The sequence below is a fragment of the Balaenoptera ricei genome, chromosome 14 (assembly GCF_028023285.1).
Source record: "Balaenoptera ricei isolate mBalRic1 chromosome 14, mBalRic1.hap2, whole genome shotgun sequence".
NCBI lineage: Eukaryota > Metazoa > Chordata > Mammalia > Artiodactyla > Balaenopteridae > Balaenoptera > Balaenoptera ricei.
The window spans coordinates 6,788,701-6,810,942 of NC_082652.1; the positions used below are offsets into that span (position 1 = coordinate 6,788,701).

General features: G+C 49.3%; 1 protein-coding gene across 5 annotated transcripts in view; it reads left to right on the forward strand.

Moving 5' to 3' along the window:
* The first annotated feature begins 817 nt into the window (after positions 1-817).
* RILPL1 (Rab interacting lysosomal protein like 1) overlaps positions 818-22,242 on the forward strand; it is a 45,358-nt gene continuing 23,933 nt past the window's right edge. For all 5 annotated transcript variants that reach the window (XM_059895112.1, XM_059895113.1, XM_059895114.1 and 2 more), the window contains exons 1-2: positions 818-1,732; positions 9,091-9,241. In XM_059895112.1, the coding sequence (XP_059751095.1) occupies positions 1,424-1,732; positions 9,091-9,241 (460 nt within the window). In that variant the 5' untranslated portion in view covers positions 818-1,423. The remainder of the gene's footprint in view (positions 1,733-9,090; positions 9,242-22,242) is intronic.

Sequence of the window (22,242 nt, forward strand, 5' to 3'; positions counted from 1 at the left end):
TACAATGGCGTTCAGGGTTTTTTTCTGACTTCAAGGAGCTCATAGTCTGATGGGGGGAGGCGTATGCGTAACCACGGTTAAAACTATGCAAAGAGCAGTTTTATGGGAGTAGGAGGCGGGATGTGGGGATGCACAGGAGGGCGCCTAATTACGCATGCGTGGGGCGTGGGGGTTCAGGGAAGGCTCGTCTGGGCGGGGAGGGGTGGTCTGATGGACTAGTGGATCCCGCCAGGTCAAAAGGACAGAGGGGTTGGGACAAGAAAGCTGAAATCCAAATCCCGGCCTCACCTCCTCTGTGAAGTGGTTTTTAGGTCACACGGAGCCGCTAACGGACGTGGCTGGCGGGGAGCGCAGCCCGGCCGCTTAGGGACCAGAGGACCCCTCGACCTTTCTGCCCCTCTCCCGGGCGCCTCTCCTGGAGCGCAGGGCCCGGCGCCGCCAGGTCCGCCCGGTGACCCGGTCGGCCGGGAGAGTCTACGAGCCGTGGGGTCCTCGACTCCTCCCCAGGATGGGCCGCATCCCGGAGTCCACCTCTTGAGCCCTCCATTTCTCTCCAGCGCAAGGGCCGCCCCCAACACTGTGAATCGTCCAGAGAGACCAGCGACTCGCACCCCTACCGCCTCCTCCCCTTCTCTTCTGGGCTAGTCTCGACTCCGCCGGGGCGGGAGTGGGAGAGGAGGAGCCAGGACCGGACTGGAGGAGGGGGCGGCGCGTCCGGACGCGCGGGGGGGACCGGCTGGAGGGGGGGTGCGGGGAAGGAAGGTCCCGCGGGTGGAGCGGGGCGGGGGCAGGGGGCTGCGGAGTCGGTGGGTGAGGGTGCGGTGTCCGCGGGGACCCCGGCGCGCCCTCGGGCGGCGGAAGCCGGGCGCGCCCCTCTCCAGGCCGGGATCGGGGCGGGGCGCGCGGTATCCCCGCGGGGGGAGCTCGTCAGCCGGCGTCGCCGCCGCCAAAGTTTCCCGGAGGAGCCACGGCCGCCCTTCCTTGCCAGGCCCCGGGCGTGGGGACTAGCCGCCGGCGAGGACTGTTTCCGAGGAAAGCGGGGCCCGCTCTCCAGCCAGACCCCGCGCCTCCATTGCGCCCAACTCGGATTCCCAACTTGGGAGGCGCCGCGGGCCTGCGCACGCGCGCGCCTTCCTCGCCTCCTCCTCCTCTTTCTCCTCGTCCTCCCCCCACTGGGGAGCAGGCTCTGGGCCGAGCCGGGCGCAGAGACCCGCGCCCCGCGCGCTGACCCCAGGCTCCCGGCCCGCCGCCTCCGCCCATGCCGACGCCCGCAGCCCGCCCGGTGCGCCCTCGCCCGAGGGTCAGCTAAGCGCGGGCCGGCGGCAGCGGCGAGAGGTGGGCCCGGCCCGGCGCTGCCCTCGACAGCGGCAAGTTTGGGAGTTGCACTAGTTTGCGGGGTGGGGGAGAGGCCGGGCGGGGGGCCATGGAGGAGGACCGGGGGTCGGCGCTGGCGGCCGAGTCGGCGCTGGAGAAGAACGTGGCGGAGCTGACCGTCATGGACGTGTACGACATCGCGTCGCTCGTGGGCCACGAGTTCGAGCGGGTCATCGACCAGCACGGCTGCGAGGCCATCGCGCGCCTCATGCCCAAGGTCGTGCGTGTCCTGGAGATCCTGGAGGTGCTGGTCAGCCGCCACCACGTCGCGCCCGAGCTGGACGAGCTGCGCCTCGAGCTGGACCGACTGCGCCTGGAGAGGATGGACCGCATCGAGAAGGAGCGCAAGCACCAGAAGGTGGGCGGTAGCCTCAGTCTGCCCATCCCGGCAACGTGGCCGCTGGGACCTAGGGGTCCTTCAGCACTGGGCAACTGTAGGTGCACACGTGTGTATACAGGGGACAGACGAGAGACGATCGGACTGGGTGAGGGAAGGAGGGAAGCCCCTGGCCCTCTTTTGCCCAGCCTGCGCACCCCCAGAGATAAACGCACCCCCAAAGATTAAGAGTAGTTCCTTGGAGTCAGACCTGAGTTCCAATCCCACCTTTACCACTTAATAGCCGTGTGACCTTGAGTAAGTTATTTAACCTCCCTGTGCTTTATTTCCTCACATATCAAATGATGATACTAATAGGACCTGCCTTATAAAAATTAAATGGGATACTATCTAAAGTGCTTAGATAATATTATTCTTTTCCAGAAATGAAATAAGCGCCCCTGCCCTTCAGTGTTACCCGAGAAGATGTGATACCGGGACCCATTCTTCATCCCACTCCAGAACCCTCCAGAGCCAAGGGGATGTGACCTCCAGTCACTGAGCTTATTGACCGCCAGTCTCTGGGTTCTAATTTGCAAAAAGGAACCATGAACCCCAGTCCAGGGTTCCTTCTAGTTTATTAACCTGAGGTGGTTTCCCCACCTCGATTTTACTCTGTGAGGTAGGGATTATTCTCTTCATTTTACAGATGAAGAAACTGAGGATCAGAGTTGGGGGGGAGGGATTTGTCCCAAGGTAGTGCTGAGAGTCTCAGCCCCAGTGGAGGTAATTCTAGTGCCTCTTCCCCACCCTCTTTGAATTGGAGGAAGATGATTTGGGGCAGCTTTAAGGCTAAGCCTCTGCCTTGCGAACAAGCTCTGGGCTCATGAATCAGGGACTCCTCACTGGGCCGGGAGTCCAGACAAGGTGCCTGGGAGAAGGAAGTGGGAGACGTGTGGTTTCCTGCCCCAACCTCAGCCCAGGGACGCTCCCTTCAGACTGAGAATGGGAGGAAACGCTTTTCCTTGGGGGATCAGGGGGTCTGAGCAGACTCTGACTTGCTGTGTGGCCTCAGGAAATCCAGTTGGCCTCTCTGAAACTCTCTGGCCAGCCATCACATACTGGGTACTTTGAGGTCTGTGTCTTTTCAAGGAACAGAGCCCCGGCTGTGTTTGCAGTCTTAACCTAAGGGCAGATCCCTGGATGATTAAGAGAACTAGTGTTTTGGAGGTTTGATTGTGTTTGTCCTCAAAGGTCCCTATGTTCTGGGGTCAGGTAGGAAATTCAAGCTCCCAAGCCTTAGGCAAAGTTTCCAGGATCACGCTGGGAGCTTGAAAATGTCCCTGGCCCTGTAGTTAATGTCAAGATTCCCAGGAGCAGGGACTTGGGAGCTAGATAGCCTGGTTTCAAGCCCTGTCACTCACGGGCTGTGTGATCTTGGGCAAGTCACCTCGTCTCTCTGTACCTCAGTTTCCTCAGCTGTGAAATGGGGATAATAATAGTACCCATCTCATAGGGTTGTGGTGAGAGTTAAAGTGCTCAGGACAAAACTTGGGCCATTTCGAGGGCCTTGCCACTGTTAACTATTGTTTTTAGGCCAGGATAGTTTTTCACCGAGGGCTCTTAGGCTGATATTGGAGACACCACCCCCACCCCAGATACCCCTACTCCTACCCCAGATCCTTCCATCTCTCCCGGGGGGTTGGGGAAGGAAGGGACCTTGAGATCTCTCATACAACTGCCTCTTATTGACAGGGACTGAGGGACTTAGCCCAAGTCACACAAGAAGTCCTGGCACCTATGTCCCCACCCCTAGCACTTTAGTTCTGCTACAGCCGGACTGGCAGACACCCTTGGGAGCCATTGGAGGCCACTAGGCCTGGAGGCAGGTGGAATTCCCAGCCAGCTGCACTTGTCACTTCTGGAATGCTATCAGCCAGGAAGTAAACACCAGTGTGTTCAAAGCCAGGACTCATTTGTAAATACAGAGAACGATCTTTTCTAATTCGGAGGACAAAATCCTTTTTTTCCCCATCCCCACTTCAGTCCCCTTTACTTCATATTCTTGGGATCAAGAGAGACTCGTCTGATTCCCCTCACCCCGTAAGCCTGAAAGGCTCTTCAAGGTGTTATTTCCACAGAAATCTTCTTAGCATGTCCTTCGTCTTATCTGTCTATCCGTTCATTCCTCCCTCCCACCTTCCCTCCCTCCCTTCCTTCCTTCCTTTTTTTCTTCCTTCTCTCTCTCTCTCTTTCTCTTGACAAATACGGCTCCAGTAAAGCATGCACCCTCTCTTCCACCAACTCTTCCTCCCAAAAGATCCCGGACTCAGTTCTGTTCATCACTCAGACCTAGGCCACAGTCTTATCATGTTCTACCTGGTTACTCCATCTGCAGCCCTGTTGACGGACCGCAGCTTGCAAAGTGCCCGTTGAGGTGACTTGGGTGATGCAAAGGAAAGGAAAGCCAGGTCCTCATCTCAGGCAGTGGGCGGGTAACAGGGAAGACAGGAAAAACACGTGAAGAGACTTTAGAAAGCAGTGGCTGTGCAGATACAGGTGCCTATAATATAAACAGCATACGTTGTTCATTTATTCATTCAACAGATATATTTATTTAGTACCTACTAAGTGCCAGGCACTGTTCTGGGCGACAGTGGTGACCACAACAGGTGAGGTCTTTGCCCTCAAGGACCTGACTTTCTAGTGCAGTGCTGTCCCATAGATATATAATGTGGCATGTCACATTGATAGAAAGACACAGATGAGGTTAATTTTTATTTTTTTTGGCCACACCAGGGACTGAACCCGGGCCCTCGGCAGTGAAAGCGCAGAGTCCTAACCACTGGACTGCCAGGGAATTCCCCAGATGAGGTTAATTTTAATAACATGTCTTATCAAACCCAGTCGTTCCAAAATATTATTTCAACATGTAATCAATGTAAAAAATTATTTTTTATTGAGATATAATTGACATATAACATCGTATTCGTTTTAGGCTTACAACATTATGATACGACGTATGTACATATTGCAAAATGATTACCACATAAGTTTAGTTAATGTCCATCGCCACACATAGTTACAAAAAAATTATTAATAAGATATTTTGCATTCTTTTTTTCCTATTATGTCTTTTGAAATTCAGTGAGTGTTTAACCCTCACTGCATGTTTCAATTCAGACCAGCGGCATTTCAAGTGCTCAGCAGACACATGTGGCTAGTGGCTACTCTAATGGAATGGTGTGATTCTAGTGTGAGGAGATAGATTTTTTTTAACTTTTAAAAAATTTCAGCTTATGATAAGTACCATGAAGAAGATAAAACAGGGAAATATAAAAGAGACTGGCCAGGGATGGTGTCTAGTTGATGGGGCAGTCAGGAAGGCTTCCCTGAGGAGGTGGCATCTGAGCTGAGATCTGAATGAAGTGTAGGTGCCAGCCATAGAGAGATCTGGGGGAGGGGCATACTAGGCAGGAGGTGCAGCAAGTGCAAATGCCCTGAGGTAGGAGTGAGCTTGGTGTGTGCAAGGAACACAAAGAAGGCTGGTGTGACAAGAGCAGAGCGAGTGAGGAAGAGGGGTAGGAGATGAGGTCAGGGAGGTACAGGGGTCTGTTAATGCTGGGCCTCACAGGCCAGCGTAAGGAGTTTGAAGACAGTGCTGAGAGGAGGCTAACGAGGTGATCAGTCAGGGACCACTTCCTGGGAGAGCCTTTTTAGCTGGTTTCGAGGCAAGATCGAATTCTCCGTGGTCAGCTCAGAGGCAAGAACCAGCTCCCCCAGCATCAACTTTAGTTTACTGAGAGAAGAAAAAAAAGAACTGAGGATTAAAGTCTGTATTCATCTGTTGCTGCTATAACTAATTACCACAAACTTACTGACTCAAAATCACACAAATTTATTATCACATTGGATAATATGATATTATGAATAATATCAGTATGGGTAGTACTGGATAAAATTCTGGAGGTCAAAAGTCAGAAGTGAGTCTCACTTGGGTTAAAATCGGGTGTCAGGAAATTCATTCCTGCGGGCAACTTTAGGGGAGAATCCATTTCCTTGCCTTTTGCAGCTCCTGGGAGCCGCCTGTATCCTTTGACTTGTGACCCCTTCCTCCATCTTCAAAGTCATCAGCGTAGCATCTTCAAATCTCTAACTCTGATCTCTGCTTCGCGACCGGGGAGCCAACCCTCGCCCCCTGCAGTGGAAGCACAGAGTCTTAACCACTGGACCGCCAGGGAAGTCCCCACGTGGTCTCTGATTCTGCCCTTCCTGCCTCCTTTCAGTTTTAAGGACCCTTGTGATTACATGGGGTCCACCTGGATAACCCAGGAGCATCTCCCCATCTCAGGGTCCTTAACTGAATCACATCTGCAAAATCCCTTTTGCCGTGTAAATTCGCATATTCTCAGGTTCCAGGGATTAGGATGTAGACGTCTCTGGGGGCCGTTGTTCCGCCTACCCCAGCCAGTTACACTTGAGATGGCACTGGGGCCCTCTGTGTGCTCAGCCTGTGTCAGGTGGGAGCAGAGAGGACCAGGGCAGGAGGAGCCTGATTCTGCTTCCAGCCCACACCTGCCTGTGGGAAGGTCCCATGGCCACTCCATCATTCCACCACCACTTCGCCCTCTGGCCCCACCCTTCACCTCCCCTGGTGACCTTGAAGCAGCTGTGCGAATACTTAGTTATTACCTCTCATTTCCCCAGTGCAGCAGGCTTCCTGACAAAGGAGATGGGATTTAGGAACTTATTTAAAAGATGAAAGGAGGCGATGCTGACATCCGGCCACCTGGGCCGGCTTGGGATGGGCTGTAGGAGGACCAGAAATCAGCAGACATATGTTTAGCACTTTCTGGGTACTGGGCCTTATTCCAAACATCTACATATATTAACCATTTAATCCTCATGACACCCCCGGGGGTAGATATAACACTGTATTTCTCATTTCCAAGGCACCCTAAGGTTGAATAACTTGTCCAAGATCAGCTAGTACATGGCAGAAACAGAATTCAGACTCAGGTCAACAGGCTCCAGTATCCATGCTTTAAACCAGCATTCTATACAGTTTATGATTTTACAAAGTACCTCTTTTTTTTTTTTTTGGTAACAGCTTTACTGAATATAATTCACATACCATACAATTCACCCATTCAAAGCATACAATTCAATGGTTTTTAGTTTATTCACAGAGCTGTGCAACCATTACTACAATCAATTTTAGAACATTTTCATTGCTCCGAAAAGAAAACACAGACTCATTAACAGTCATTCCTCACTCCCTGCCAACCCTTCTGCCCCTAGAAAGCTGCCAGTATGCTTTCTGTATCTGTGGATTTACCCATTGTGGACATTTCTCATCAACAGAGTCAAACACTGTGTGACCTTTTGTGACCAGCTGCTTTTGCCCAGCATCATGTTTTCAAGGTTCATCCAAATTGTAGCATATGTCAGTATTTCATCCCTTTTTGCCTGAGTCATATTCCAGATACACCACATTTTATTCACCTTTTCATCAATTGATGGACATTTGGGTGGTTTCTACCTTTTGGCGATTATGAATAGTGCTGCTATGAACATTCATGTACCTGTTTTTGTTTGGACACATGTTTTCATTTCTCAGACCCTACAAGTGGAATTGGTGGGTCATATGGTAACTATTTTTAACTTATTGAGGAACTGCCAGACTGTTTTCCACAGTGGCTGCACCATTTTACCTTCTTACCAGCAATGCAGGAGCTTTCCAATTTCTTCACATCCTTGCCAACACTTGTTATTATGTGTTTCTCTGATTACAGCCATCCACAAAATAATTTTTATAGACATCTTGTTTATCTTCACATTCAACCCTGTGAGCCTTTATTTTTTTATTTTATTTTTTTACTGAAATACAGTTGACACAATATTATATTAGCTTCAGGTGTGCTATACAGTGATTTAACATTTGCATACATTATGAAATGATCACCAAGATGAGTCTAGTAACCATCTGTCCCCATACAAAGTTATTACAATACTACTGACCACATTCCTTATGCCATATATTACATCCCTGTGGCTTATTTATTTTGTAACTGGAGGTTTGTACCTCTTAATCCCTTTCACCTATTTCACTCCCCCTCCAGCGCCTCCCCTCTGGTAACCACCTGTTTGTTCTGTGTATCTAAGAATGTTTTCATTTTGTTTTGTTTGTTTGGTTTGTTTTTTAGATTCCACAAATAAGTGAGATCATATAGTATTTGTCTTTCTCTGTCTGACTTATTTCACTTAGCATAATACTCTCTAGGTCCATACATGTTGTTACAAATGGCAAGATTTCATTCTTTCTTACGGCTGAGTAGTATTCCATTGTATATATGTACCACATCTTCTTTATCCATTTGTCTATTGATGGACACTTAGGTCGCTTCAATGTCTTTTTTTTTTTTTTTAATTTTATTTATTTATTTATTTATTTATTTATTTATTTATGGCTGTGTTGGGTCTTCGTTTCTGTGTGAGGGCTTTCTCTAGTTGCGGCAAGTGGGGACCACTCTTCATCGCGGTGCGCGGGCCTCTCACTATCGTGGCCTCTCCCGTTGCGGAGCACAGGCTCCAGATGCGCAGGCTCAGTAATTGTGGCTCACGGGCTTAGTCGCTCCGCGGCATGTGGGATCTTCCCAGACCAGGGCTCGAACCCGTGTCCCCTGCATTGGCAGGCAGATTCTCAACCACTGCGCCACCAGGGAAGCCCCTGCTTCAATGTCTTGACTATTGTAAGTAATGAATGCTACTGTAAACATAGGGGTGCATGTATCTTTTCAAATTAGTGTTTTTGTTTTCTTCACTGTGAGCTTTTATAGTAGGGCTCCCCAACTAAGGGAAACAGCCTCAGATTTGTAAAGTGAGTCGTCCAGGTCTGCTTGAAGAGACACCTGTTTCAGATATACAGGGAGCTCCGGGGCCAGGTGGTATCCCTGGGATCTTTGCAACCTCTTTCTCCCTTGGAGAGAGGTTTGTCTTGATGGAGGGTCTGTCCGAAGATCAGGGACATGACCTCCCTAAAGAGATTGGTATGTTTGGGTCCCTGTAGCCTTGGGCTGCCCTTCCACCCTCTCTCTCCTGTCTAGATAGTTAGAAGGTACAGTTCCAATGCCATTGTTGTCTTCAGGGCAGTTCTAACTTGGCCAGGTCCTAACGGCATAAATGCAGACCTTGCCCAGAGGAAGGACGCCTTCTGTTTTTTGTAAAGTTGCCATGTGGGCTAGTGATGGCCTGATTTGCTCACCTGCCGAGGCCTGGTTCTCATGGAGAAGGGAACAACCCAAAGCCCCAGCAAGCCTGAGCTGCTCCCGAGGGTCAGGGGGGGTGAGGCTGCCGCCCTGGGCAGGCTGTGACCCCACTCCGGCCCCTCACCCCCGCAGGAGCTGGAGCTGGTGGAGGACGTGTGGCGAGGGGAAGCACAAGACCTCCTTTCCCAGATCGCCCAGCTGCAAGAGGAGAACAAGCAGCTTATGACCAACCTCTCCCACAAGGACGTCAGCTTCTCCGAGGAGGAGTTCCAGAAGCACGAAGGTAAGAGGAGGGGCCAGCGTGGGGGGTGAGGGGAAGGCTCTTCCCACTGCCATCACCGGCATCACCAGTGACAGTCAGGAGCGTGGTCCCCAAGCAATGGTGTCTCATGTCATGGGGATTCTCACCATCACTCTGCCCGAGAGACGTTGTGTAGCCTGGTTTACAGGTGAGGAAACCGAGAGGTTCATTTGACGAATTGTTAGCGAGTCCTCACTTTTCCAGCCTCTTCTCTAGGCACTGGGTGTACACATTGGGCAAGACAAAGCCCCTGCCCTCGTGAAGCTTATGTTCTAGTGCGGAGGAGGTAGGTGATAACTATGTAAACAAACAGATGACACAGTTCCAGACTCTGACCAGGGTTATGGAAGAACCCTGGATGAGGTGACATTTGAGCCCTAATGAAGTCATGGAGTGAGCCATGCAAATATCTTGGGGGGAAAGCAGGTGCAAAGGCCCTGGGGCATGACTGTTTATGGAAACCAAGGAGACCAGTGTCACAGAAGATGATCAAGGCCAAGGGTGGTTAAAGATGAGGTCAGTGGTCAGATCACATAGCCCCTTAGAGGCCAAGGTTTGGATTTTATTCTAAGTGTGCTGGGAAGAAATTTGAGGTGCTTGTCACGGGTACACATTTAACAATGAGCAACCCAGGGTGGCCACCCAGATCTGAATGGTGCTGGAGCCCCCCAACTGTCATCCATCCTACGAACAGTCATCTAGAACCTTGACTCCAGGCCTTCTGCTGGTGCTGGAGAAGCAAAGACAGACAGAGGGGTTTGGTCTGGGCCCCCATGGGCTGCATCAGCTGTGGGCCCCTCCGCAGCCTCCTTCTCATTCAGAGGCTGGCTCTGATCACAAGGAACCTCAGGCCCAACTCTTTAGTCTGGGTAAACTTCCTGCGTCCCTATATAAGCCCCCTCCTCCCGTTTGTTGGGAAGGGGGTGGACTTCCATGGGGGCCTGAAGTTCAGACCTCGTGTTTACCACTCTGTGAGAATAAAGTAGCACACTGTATAAGGACCGTAGGGACCAAGGAAAAAGGAAATGTTTGATCCGGGTGCTGGCATCCTCTTTTCCTTGGGTTTCCTTTGTTGAGATGTGAGTCGTGTGGTGAAAACAAAAGTCTTAGTGGTGATAAGTGTTGGTGCTAGAGCCAGACTGCCCAGTGTGAATCCTAACCCAATACTTACTGGCTGAGTGACCTTGATCAAGTCACTTGACCTTGGTGTGCCTTAAGTGCCCCGTGTAGAAATGGGGGAAATAACCATATCTCCCTCATAAAGTTGTTGTGAGGATTAAATGAATTAATACGTGTAAACTGAATAGTACCTGGTGCCCACACTCAGCAAGTGTTAACTGTTGTTACTATGAGCCATTGTTATCGAATCCAATCTCCTTTTTGAAAAGAGGAGGAAAACAGGCTGAGAGGGCGCGTCCTTCCTCTCTATGGCTTAGTAACACTCCGTTGTCTGTTTGGACCACGTTTCATTTATCTATTCATCCACCAATGGACGCTGAGTTGTTTCCAACTTTTGGCTATTGTGAAGAGTGCTGCTGTGAAGGTTCTGGTACCTTCATGTTTTTGTGTGGACATTTGTTTTCGGTGCTTTGAGGTATATACCTCGGCATGGAATTGCTGAGTCCTGTGGTAACTGTGTTGAACTTAGTGAGGTGCCCACAGCCATCTTTTGTTTTTTTTGTTTTTGTTGTTTTTTAAATGTTAGTCGTCTCCCTAATTAATATCATTTGGAATTCTACCTTATGGTCTGGTGGTTTTTATTTTATTTTGTTTATTTATTTATTAATATTTATTATTTATTTGGTTGTGCTGGGTCTTAGTTGCGGCTTGCCGGCTCCTTAGTTGTGGCATGCGAACTCTTAGTTGTGGCACACATGTGGGATCTAGTTCCCTGACCAGAGATCGAACCCGGGCCCCCTGCATTGGGAGCACGGAGTCTTATCCACTGCACCACCAGGGATGTCCCCATAGCCATCTTTTGGTCTGTGACATTTCTGCAGGGCACCCAGAGGCCTCCAGGGGTGACCTTGGAACTCCCCCTGCCTACCCCAGTGACTCCCTGGAGGCCGCAGGTCCCCCAGGCACGGGCCCGAACACCGTGAGCCGCTTCCTCAGCGCTCGGTTGCATGTGTGTGCACACGGCACCCCCCGTGTGGGAGAGCTTGGCCTCGGCTCTCTGCATCCCTGCTGGGCTCTTCATCAGACAGCCCACACGGGTGCCATCTGAGACGCAGTTAATTGGCATCTCGCGTGGGTCCAGCTCCCGGGGGTGAGCTGGGGGAGGCTCCAGTGTTCAGCTCGACAGCAGCCCTCACCCAAGTGGAGAAACTGGGCAGATGCCACGCATGCGTTTCACGGTTATTTTTATTTTGCCTGGGAAGCCATGGGAACACAATGAGGGCAAAAGCATGTCTTCCACCTGTGAGAGGAACACACACTGGGCCGAGGGGTCCCTGGGAGGAGGTGCAGTCCATGAAGTTAGACTGTGTGTCTGGCACCACTTTAGGCAGTGGGGCAAGGCCTAGGGGCAAACAGGATTTAGGGGGTGAGTGGGCTGGGATGCCCGCTTAGAAGAGCCAGCCCTGCCCGGAACAGTGCTGCTTTCCCAGCCATTAATACTGGGCACTGAGACGTAGAGAACAAACGTATGGCTACCAAGGGGGGAAGGGAGAGTAGGATGAATTGGGAGAATGGGATTGACACATATACACTACTGTGTATAAAAGAGATAACTAATGAGAACCTACTGTATAGCACAGGGAACTCTACTCAATGCTCTGTGGTGACCTAAAAGGGAAGGAAATCCAAAAAAGAGGGGATATATGTGTACGTATAGCTGATTCACTTTGCTGTACAGCAGAAACTAACACAACATTGTAAAGCAGCTATACTCCAATAAAAATTAATTAAAAAAAAAAAGAAAAAAGTACTGGGCAGTGCGCTCAGAGCACCTGCCAGTCTCCTGTCTCCCACTCCCTGGAAATCTCCAGATTAAAAAGCACTTCCCTACTTCTTGTATTTGGAAATCGTCTTGTCAGCACTTGGAAACTACTAGTTAGCACATGCGGAGATGAATTACAGATATGGAAGCAATTGGACTGGGGGCATGGGGGTGCAGAGATACACTCAAGCGTCTGGAAAAAAAATTCCTGGGCTCTGGACAAACAACTCTGTCACCAGGAGAGGATGAAAACTGACCACATATCCATTTTCTGAAGGGCAGCTGAGAACAGCACTGTCCAAAAAAAATGTAAGGCAATACACTGGTTGCTCTTCCGGTTGTGTACATCTTTTGCCTTTTACCAAAAAATGTAAGGCAAGCCACAGATATAATTATGATTTTTCTAGGTGTGGCATTAAAAGAAAGTAAAAAGGACAGGTGAAAGTAATTTCATTAATTTTTTTTTCTTGAGAATAGGTTTACTTACTTATTTATTTATTTATTTATTTATTTATTTACTTTTGGCTGTGTTGGGTCTTCGTTTCTGTGCGAGGGCTTTCTCTATTTGCAGCAAGTGGGGGCCACTCTTCATCGCGGTGCGCGGGCCTCTCATTATCGCGGCCTCTCTTGTTGCAGAGCACAGGCTCCAGACGTGCAGGCTCAGTAATTGTGGCTCACGGGCCCAGTTGCTCCGTGGCATGTGGGATCTTCCCAGACCAGGGCTCGAACCCGTGTCCCCTGCATTGGCAGGCAGATTCTTAACCACTGTGCCACCAGGGAAGCCCCCTCATTAATATTTTTATTTAACCCGGTAGATGCAAGATATCATCCTTCAACATGTAATCAATTTAAAAATTATCAGTAGGGGGGAATTTCCTGGTGGTCTAGTGATTAAGACTCTGTGCTTTCACTGCTGAGGGCCTGGGTTCAATCCCTGGTCAGGGAACTAAGATCCTGCAAGCGCATGGTGCAGCCGAAAAAAATAAATAAAAATTTTAAAAATTTAAAATAAAAATTATCAGTAGGGTATTTTGCACTTTCTTCATATTAAGTCTTTGAAATCTGGTGGGTTATTCATTTATATATAATATAATATATATATGTATGTTTTACTGTGGTAACATACACATAAAATTTCTCATCTTAAGCTGGGACAAAGTGAGAGAGTGGCATGGACATATATACACTATCAAACGTAAAATAGATAGCTAGTGGGAAGCAGCTGCATAGCACAGGGAGATCAGCTCGGTGCTTTGTGACCACCTAGAGGGGTGGGATAGGGAGGGTGGGAGAGAGGGAGATGCAAGAAGGAAGAGATATGGGAACATATGCATATGTATAACTGATTCACTTTGTTATAAAGCAGAAACTAACACACCATTGTAAAGCAATTGTACTCTAATAAAGAGGTTAAAAAAAAAATTTTCTCATCTTAACCATTTCTAAGTGTATAGTTTAGCAGCGTTAAGAACATTCACATTGTTGTACAACCAGACTCCGGAACTCTTTTCATCTTGCAAATGTAAACCTCTGTCCCCATTAAACAATAACTCTCCATTTCTCCCTCCCCCAGCCCCTGGCAACCGGCATTCTACTTTCTGTCTCTATAACTTTGACTACTCCAGGTACCTCACATAAGTGGAATCATACAATATTTGTCTTTTTGTGACTGGTTTATTTCACTGAGCATAATGTCCTTGAGTTTCATCCATGTTGTAGTTGTGTCAGAATTTCCTTCCTTTTTAAGGCAGAGTAATATCCCATTGTATGGATAGACCACATTTTGTTGATTTACCCATCTGTTGATGGCTTATGTGTAGTTTACATTTTCAGCACATGTCCATTTGGACGTGCCCTATCTCAGGTGCTCCGTTGCCACTAGTGGCTGCTGAGTTGGACACACAGAGCTAGAATATTCTTGGAGATGTGCCCGGGTAGAGCAGTCCATTATAAGGGGAATGGGCTGTGGAGTGAGGTGGACCTGAGTTTAAATCTCAGACCCAGGGCTTCCCTGGTGGCGCAGTGGTTGAGAGTCTGCCTGCCAATGCAGGGGACACGGGTTCGAGCCCTGGTCTGGGAAGATCCCACATGCCGCGGAGCAACTAGGCCCGTGAGCCACAACTACTGAGCCTGCGCGTCTGGAGCCTGTGCTCCGCAACAAGAGAGGCCGCGACAGTGAGAGGCCCGCGCACCGCGATGAAGAGTGGCCCCCTCTCGCCGCAACTGGAGAAAGCCCTCGCACAGAAACGAAGACCCAATACAGCCAAAAATAAATAAATTAATTAATTAATTAAAAAAAAAAAAAACTCAGACCCACTCTTACCAATGCATCACCTTGTTCCCATCCTCAGGTTCCTCACCTGTAAGGTGGGTGTGGCAACTCCTGACGCCCAGGACTGTTGAGAAAAATATATACAGCATCAAACGCAGAACTAGTCAATAAAAGATAGCCCTGAGGGCAATTATGTCGCTTTTGTCCTACCAGTTGAACCTTTTGTGGGACCCGAGAGTGGCTGATATGATTTTCAGCTCAATAGAAATCGTCTGTGCACCTTCTATATAGGACTTTCTCCGTATGCTTGCTGTATTCGTTTTCTGGGGCCACTGTAACAAATGACCACAAACTGGGAGGCTTCAAACAAAGAAATGTATTCTCTCACGGATCTGGAGGCCAGGGGTCCAAAATCAAGGTGTCAGCAGGGCTGTGCGCCCTCCAAAGGTTCTAGGGGAAGAAGCTCCCTGCCTCTTCCAGGTGGCAACTCTTGGCTTGTGGCTGCATCACTCCAGGCTCTGCCTCTGTTGTCACGTGGCCTCCTCTGTGTGTCTGTGTGTCTCACTCTCCCTCTCCTTTCTCTTACAAGGACCCAGTCATTGGATTTAGGGCGCACCCTCAGTGAGCCTGACCTCCCCTTAACTTAATTACATCTGCAAAGACCTATTTTCAAGTAAGGTCACATTCTGAGGTTCTAGGTGGATGTGAAGTTTGAGGGGACATTATTCTCTCCAGTACACTTGCTGATAACATAAGGAGCTTGGGCTGTGAGACTTTGAGAGGCAGTAGAGTGGTCGCAAGAGTGTGGATTCTGGGGACTTTCCTGGTGGCGCAGTGGTTAAGACTCCTCGCTCCCGATACAGGGGGCCCAGGTTTGATCCCTGGTCAGGGAACTAGAGCCCACATGCTGCAACTAAGGCCCAGCACAACCAAATAAATAAATAAATATTTTTTTTAAAGTACTGTGAACAAAAGATGGTCTGTCCATGTAATGGGATATCATTCAGCCATAAAGAGGAATAAAGCACTGATACACACCACAACGTGAAAGAAAAAAAAAAAAAAAGTGTAGATCCTGGAGCCAGACTGCCGGAGCTTGAATCCTGGTATTAGCTGTGTGGCTACTGTAAAAGTTAACAAGCTACTGTGCACCTCAGGTTCATCGGCTCTACAAGGCGGGCAGCAGGGGTCCTACTAAATAAAGTATTCTGAGGATAAAATGAGTTAAGTTCTGTTTATATCAGTATCTTCTAGAAGGAGACCTGAGGCGAGGATGTTCCTCTGCAGGTGATTTATTAAGGAAGCAGCCCTAGAAAAGACTGTTGGGGAAGTGGGGGGATCAGGACAGGGAAAGGAGGAAGCCCAATAAAGCCCATGCAGGGCAGCGAGCTCTGGAGTGTGAGTTACACCTCAGAGTTGCCCTGCCCTTAGGCACGGGGCCTGTGCTTTCTTACAGAGCCTGCCAGCCAGGGAGCCCAAGGCGCCTGGTCAGTAGCAAAAGCACACTGAAGAGAGGCGAGGGGTGAACACAGGGATCCGAGGGGGTCTGAGCACCACTTCATCCATGGTGAGCGCTGAGCCCAGTAGCTGGTGACGGCAGGTGCTTGATAAACATCACCATCCAGTATCAAAGGCGCTTTTCTGGCTCTGGGGGAGTGAACATGTGTGGGTCTGGTACTAAGAGACCCGGATTATGCTCCAAATGGCCACTAACTAGCAGATCTGGGGCAAGCGGCTCTATCTTCTCAGGGTGTTTTCTTCTTGTAGAGATTGAGGGGGACAGACAATATGGGTTTGTGGGTGTTGGTGGTTGTTTTGGTCTTTAACAATAGAAACTATTACATGTATTCATTCATGTTGTAAAAGTTGAAACAAAACTCAAGAAAAACATGAGAATTCCCTTTGCCTCCTTCTCACTCACCAGAGGGAAAGCCATCCCTTTCTATGCATTTACACACATATTCCATGGGCATGTTTTTTGTAAATAAGAAAAAGCTCCTGCAGTGCTGGCGTTGACATTGCAGGGAATGTGTTTTGTTTTTAAAATAAAAGGGATTATGCTGTATGGATTATCACTTGCCTTTTTTTTTAACAAATGAAAATTATGTATTTACTGTTTGGATTGCCCTTTAAGAAAAATTGACAAGCGAGTCACAGAACATAAAATTAACAGTTTTAAAGTGTACAAGTCGGTAGCATTTAGTACATCATTTAATGTATTTGTAATGTTGTGCCATCATCACCTCTATTTAGTTCCAAAACATTTTCACCGCCCGCAAAGAAGACTCTGCACCCATAGCACTCACTCCCCAATCCCCCCTCCCCCCGCCTCTGGTCACCTCTAGTCTACTTTCTGTCTCGATGGATTTGCCTGTTCTGGACACTTCACATAAATGGACTCATACAATATGTGGCCTTTTGTGTCTGGCTTCTTTCACTCAGCATCCTGTTTTCAAGGTTCATCCACAATGTAGCCTGTGTCAGTGCTTCATTTCTTTTTACGGTTGAATAATATTCCGTCATTTGGATAGATCACATTTTTTAATCCATACATCTGTTGATGGACATTTGAGTTACTTCCATCTTTTGGCCATTGTGAATAGTGCTGCTGTGACTTTGTCACTTGCCTTTTGCTTTTTTTTTTTAAAGGTCAAGTTTTTTTTTGTTTTTTATAAATTTATTTATTTATTTGTTTGTTTTTGGCTGCATTGGGTCTTCGTTGCTGCGCGTGGGCTTTCTCTAGTTGTGGCGAGCGGGGGCTACTCTTCGTTGTGGTGCGCGGGCTTCTCATTGCAGAGGCTTCTCTTGTTGCGGAGCACAGGCTCTAGGCGCACGGGCTTCAGTAGTTGTGGCACACAGGCTCAGTGGTTGTGGCTTGCGGGCTCTAGAGCACAAGCTCAGTAGTTGTGGCACACGGGCTTAGTTGCTCCGCGGCATGTGGGATCTTCCCGGACCAGGGATCGAACCCAGGTCCCCTGCATTGGCAGGCGGATTCTCAACCACTGAGCCACCAGGGAAGCCCTTGCCTTTTTCTTTTAACTGACTACATAGTGTCCCATTGTGTGGAAAGTACTTGTTTAATCATTGCCTTGCTAGTGGATGTTTAGATCATTACCAGTTTTTACTACTACAAACTCGGGACCTGGGACTGACCTTGGACTTGCTTCTCTGTGCACTTGCCCAAATGTCTCTTTAATTTAGATCCCAGGATCCTGCATTGCTGGGGTGACTAAACAGTTGCTCAGAACTCTCCTGGCTTTTGTCTATGTCTGTGAGTCTATTAAAAACTCTTAACCTTTTAATTTTTCGAAGCACTTTCGTAACGACGCTTGGACTTAGCAGCAACCTTTGGAGCAGGGAAAACTGGTATTTCTATTCTGTAGATAAAATAACAGCTAACACTTAGAGACTCTTACTCTGTGCCAGGCCTGTTGTGAGCACTTCATGTAGATTAACATATGCAACCTCACAAGAGCCCCCCAGGTGGGGCCTCCACATGATCCCCATTTGCAAGTGAGAAAACAGGCACAAGGCACAAGTTCAGCTGCAAGATAAGTGGCAAAGGCAGGAATGAGTCCGAGTAATCTAGCTCCAGACTCTAAGCTCTTGACCATTTGTTCTCTGGCTTCTTAGTCCTACAGCTACCGACACCCATGACGGATGGGGAGCTCCCTGATGGTCCAGTGGTTAGGATTCTGGGCTTTCACTGCCGTGACCCGGGTTCAATCCCTGGTCGGGGAACTGAGATCCCGCAAGCCGTGAGGTGCAGCCAAAAAAACCAGTTGCTTTCTTTGGGAATTCCCTGGCGGTCCAGTGTTTAGGACTCAGCACTTTCACTGCGGTGGCCCGGGTTCAATCCCTGGTCAGGGAACTTGGATGTAGCTGGGTTCCAGATCCAGGTTTCCTTTCTCTGGGCTTATGCTCCCCTGCGCCCACCCACGTAGCTGTTCTGCTCACCTGATTTCTCCAGGAGTGGAATCTGCCCCCACCAAGAATTAAATTTAATGAGTTAGGCCCTTGATGCCCCTCCCTGGAGCCTTTGCAGGACAGGTGCTCAGAGAGCAGTGAATGCTTTTGTGCCTTTTTCACAGACTCTGCCTACGCCTGATTTCAGCCCTCCTCCTCCACACAGACACACAGACACACACACACACACACACACACACTCACTCATGCACTGTGTCTAAGGAGCACTTTTTCGGGAGACGTTAGCAATGTACTCTTGTCACACTAGCCCAGGCCCAGGCCCCGCCTTGCAGCAGTGGCCCAGGAGTTTTGGGAGGGGGACACCTGGTGCCCGGGACCCCCAGATGGCCCTGTGTTTCCCCATTGCAAGTCTCGGGGCCCTTCAGCTCAGGAGTCCAGCTGAAGAGCATCCTTTGAGGAGCAAGGAGTGTCTGAAGAAATAACTGACTTTATAAACTCCAAGTGGAACGTGTAGCTGTTCTTTTTCATGGCTGTATAGTATTCCATTGCTTGTTAGTATCAAGGTTTATCTGTTCATTCTACTATTTCTTAAATATTTATTTTATTTATTTTCCTTATTTTTTTGGCTGCGTTGGGTCTTAGTTGCAACACACCAGGGAAGCCCTTGGTTCCCTGATCTTTGTTGAGGCATGAGGGATCTTTCCTTACAGCGTGAGGTCTCTTTGTTGCAGTGCTTGGGCTTCTCTCTAGTTGTGGCGTTCGGGTTTTCTCTCTCTAGTTGTGGTGCAAGGGCTCCAGAGCACGTGGGCTCTGTGGTTTGCAGCACACGGGCTCAATAGTTGGTGGTGCGTGGGCTTAGTTGCCCCGAAGCATGTGGGATCTTAGTTCCCCAGCCACGGGTTGAACCCATGTCCCCTGCATTGGAAGGTGGATTCTTTACCACTGGACCACCAGGGAAGTCCCTATTCGTTCTACTATTGATAAGCATCTTGGCAGTTTCCAGTTTGGGGCTATGATGAATAAAGCTGCTGTGAACATTTTTGCACGTCTTGTGCTGTACAGATTGTCACTACTTTACTTACCAGTGTATCTGTCTTTTAAATAGCCACATAGTGTCTGATTTTCCTGCAGTTTATTGAACCATCCTTCTACTGGTGATCGCGTGCACTGTGCATGGAGGCCTGCGGGGCTTATACCCAGGATCAGCTGCTGGTTCACAGAGGATGTGTAACAGCATTAGTAGGTGATGCCTAATGGTTTTCCCAAGTAGCACCGCCCCCCCCAGCAGCTCAGACGAGCATTCCTGTTGCTCCGCCTTCTCTCCAGCACTTACATTGACAGTCCTTTTCATTTTAGTCATCCTGGTGAGGATGCTTGCCCCTTCTTTCCATCCCTGCCTCTCCACTCCTGCTTGGGCTGGCATCTCTGAGGGACTTTTGCAGCTTCTCTGCATCTCTCAGCCTCATAGCTTGGTATGAGGTCCAAGGAGGAAGCTGAGTGGTCTGAGGGGCAGGCCCCCCGGTAGGAAAAGATCCTATTTCATGGCCTTGTGTGATTTCCTAATGTACTTATTTTATATGTACAGCATTGTCAGAGAGGTGGAATAGAGAAAAACATCATGGGACTTTTCCCTGGTGGTCCAGTGGTTAAGACTCTGTGCTTCCACTGCAGGGGGCACGGGTTCGATCCCTGGACAGGGAACTAAGATCCTGCATGCCGAGCGGCGTGGCCAAAAATTAAAAAAAAAAAAAAGAAAGAAAAGAAAAACATCAGCATGTCCCCAGTTTGCAGGTGAGGAAATGGAGGTTCAGAGAGGTTAATGTCACTTCAAAAGTCAGAAGCCATATGCTGTGATGGAACCCAGGCATTCAAGGTCATCTTTATTGCCTCCGGGGCCTCCCAGTCACTCAGTTGACAGCTTTTCTCATCACAATTCCTTTCCTTCCAGCTTGTCTCATTTGCATACCAGGCACCCCTGCCCTCCTGTAAGTCTTTCCTCTATGGCTGTCCCTTCCTGGTCTCCTTGGCCTGACCCTGCAGCTCCATGCAGGCTCTACCTGTTGAGATCCTGAGGTTCTTGTTGCCCCTTTAGAGGAAAATCCAGCCTCCTTACCTGGCCTCCGAGGCCCCTCATGGTCCAGCCTCACTCCCAGCTCAAGCCTGTATCACCCCCTCAGCCACTGTGCTTCGGCCACTGGCACTGCCCTCCAGCTCCTCAGATGCAAGGTCTCCTCCCATAGGGCCCCTGCCTGGGAACACTCATCCGCGTCACCTGGCTGCCCTTCCCCCCTTCCGGTCTCAGCATAAATGACCCTTGTCCAAGAGGCCTTCCTGCACCCACAGTCTACATTGGGTCTCCCTCGTCGTTCTTTCTCAGCCCCCGTTGAGTCTTTCACAGTACTTGTCATGGTCTGTAATGACACACACATCTGTCTAATGCCTGTAAGTTGGTGAGAGCAGGATTGTACCACACTTATTTGCCATCATGACCCTAGCGATTAGCTCAGTGTCAGGTATACAGCAGGTGCTCGATAAATACTTGAGGAAGGAATGTCGAATGTGTATGCACAGTAAAATGTGAGTACTCCCAGCAGATGGCCCTGTCTGGAACAAAGTATGGGCTGGAGTCTTCCCCATGGTGACGCATTCTGGTGACCTGCCAGGAGCCTCTGAGTCTTGTCCCCCAGTGGGGAGGCAGCATGGCATCATGGAGAGGACACAGGACTTGGAGTCAGAAAACTTGAGTTTGAGCCCCAGCTCCGCCAATGCCTAGCTGTGCGACTTTGAACAAGTCTGTCTCTGGGCCTCAGTTTTCCGTATCTGTAAAATGGGACTCATGTTAAAACGGCAACAACAATAATACCCATTTCCAGTGGTTGGGAATGAGAATGAAATAGGGTCGAGGGTGTAAAGCAGTTTATCCTTACTGGGCTTAGTAGGAGTGAGTTATATGTTGGGAAAGTGGAGGGGAACTAGTCCCTCTTCCATCAGCCGGCCTGGAGCATCTACCACGTATGAAGCCCCAGACTACAGAGACGATTGAGACAGGATGGCTGCCTTCTGGGACCGTCCTGCCTTTGTACCTGTTACATAAAGTCTCCAGTTCATCAGGGGCAGGGTCTGGGTCTTCTCTGGGTTTGTAACCCCAGCAGCATCACACACCGTTCTAGACACGCACCATGAATGCTCATTCATCGTGGTGACTGCCTGCTTGGGAATATCCAGGACGTGAGGAGGGCGGCCAGCGGAAAAGCTTCAGATGGGATGGAGCAGCTTAGAGAAGGGAGTCCCATGGGGAGAATAGCTGAGGAATCACCCACATAGTGTCTTTTCCCCAGGGCCTGGTTGTCTAGCGGTATGTCCCCGAGTCCCATAGGGGAGGGAAATTGGAGAGAAACGATGGTTTCTCCCTTGTTAATCTGTGGTTGAGCCTGACCACCACTCTCCCCAGCTCTGGTCTCCTGGGGAGCAGGGATTAGCTCTCAGCCTTAGTGCCAATGAGAGGCTGAATAATGGGCCCCCTAAATATCAGGTCCTAATCCTTGGAACCTGTGGCTGTTACGTTATATGGTAAAATCTTTACAGATGTAATTTAGTCAGAATCTTCAGATGGGCATTTATCCTGTACTATTTGGGTGCACCCTAAATGCCATCACAACTGTCCTTATAAAAAGGAGGCAGAGGACTTCCCTGGTGGTCCAGTGGTTAAGACTCTGTGCTCCCAATGCAGAGGGCATGGGTTCAATCTCTGGTCAGGGTTCCACATGCCTCGCTGTGCGGCCAAAAAAAAAAAAAAAATTTTTAAAAAAAAGGAAGCAGAGAGAGATTTGACATGGACAGAAG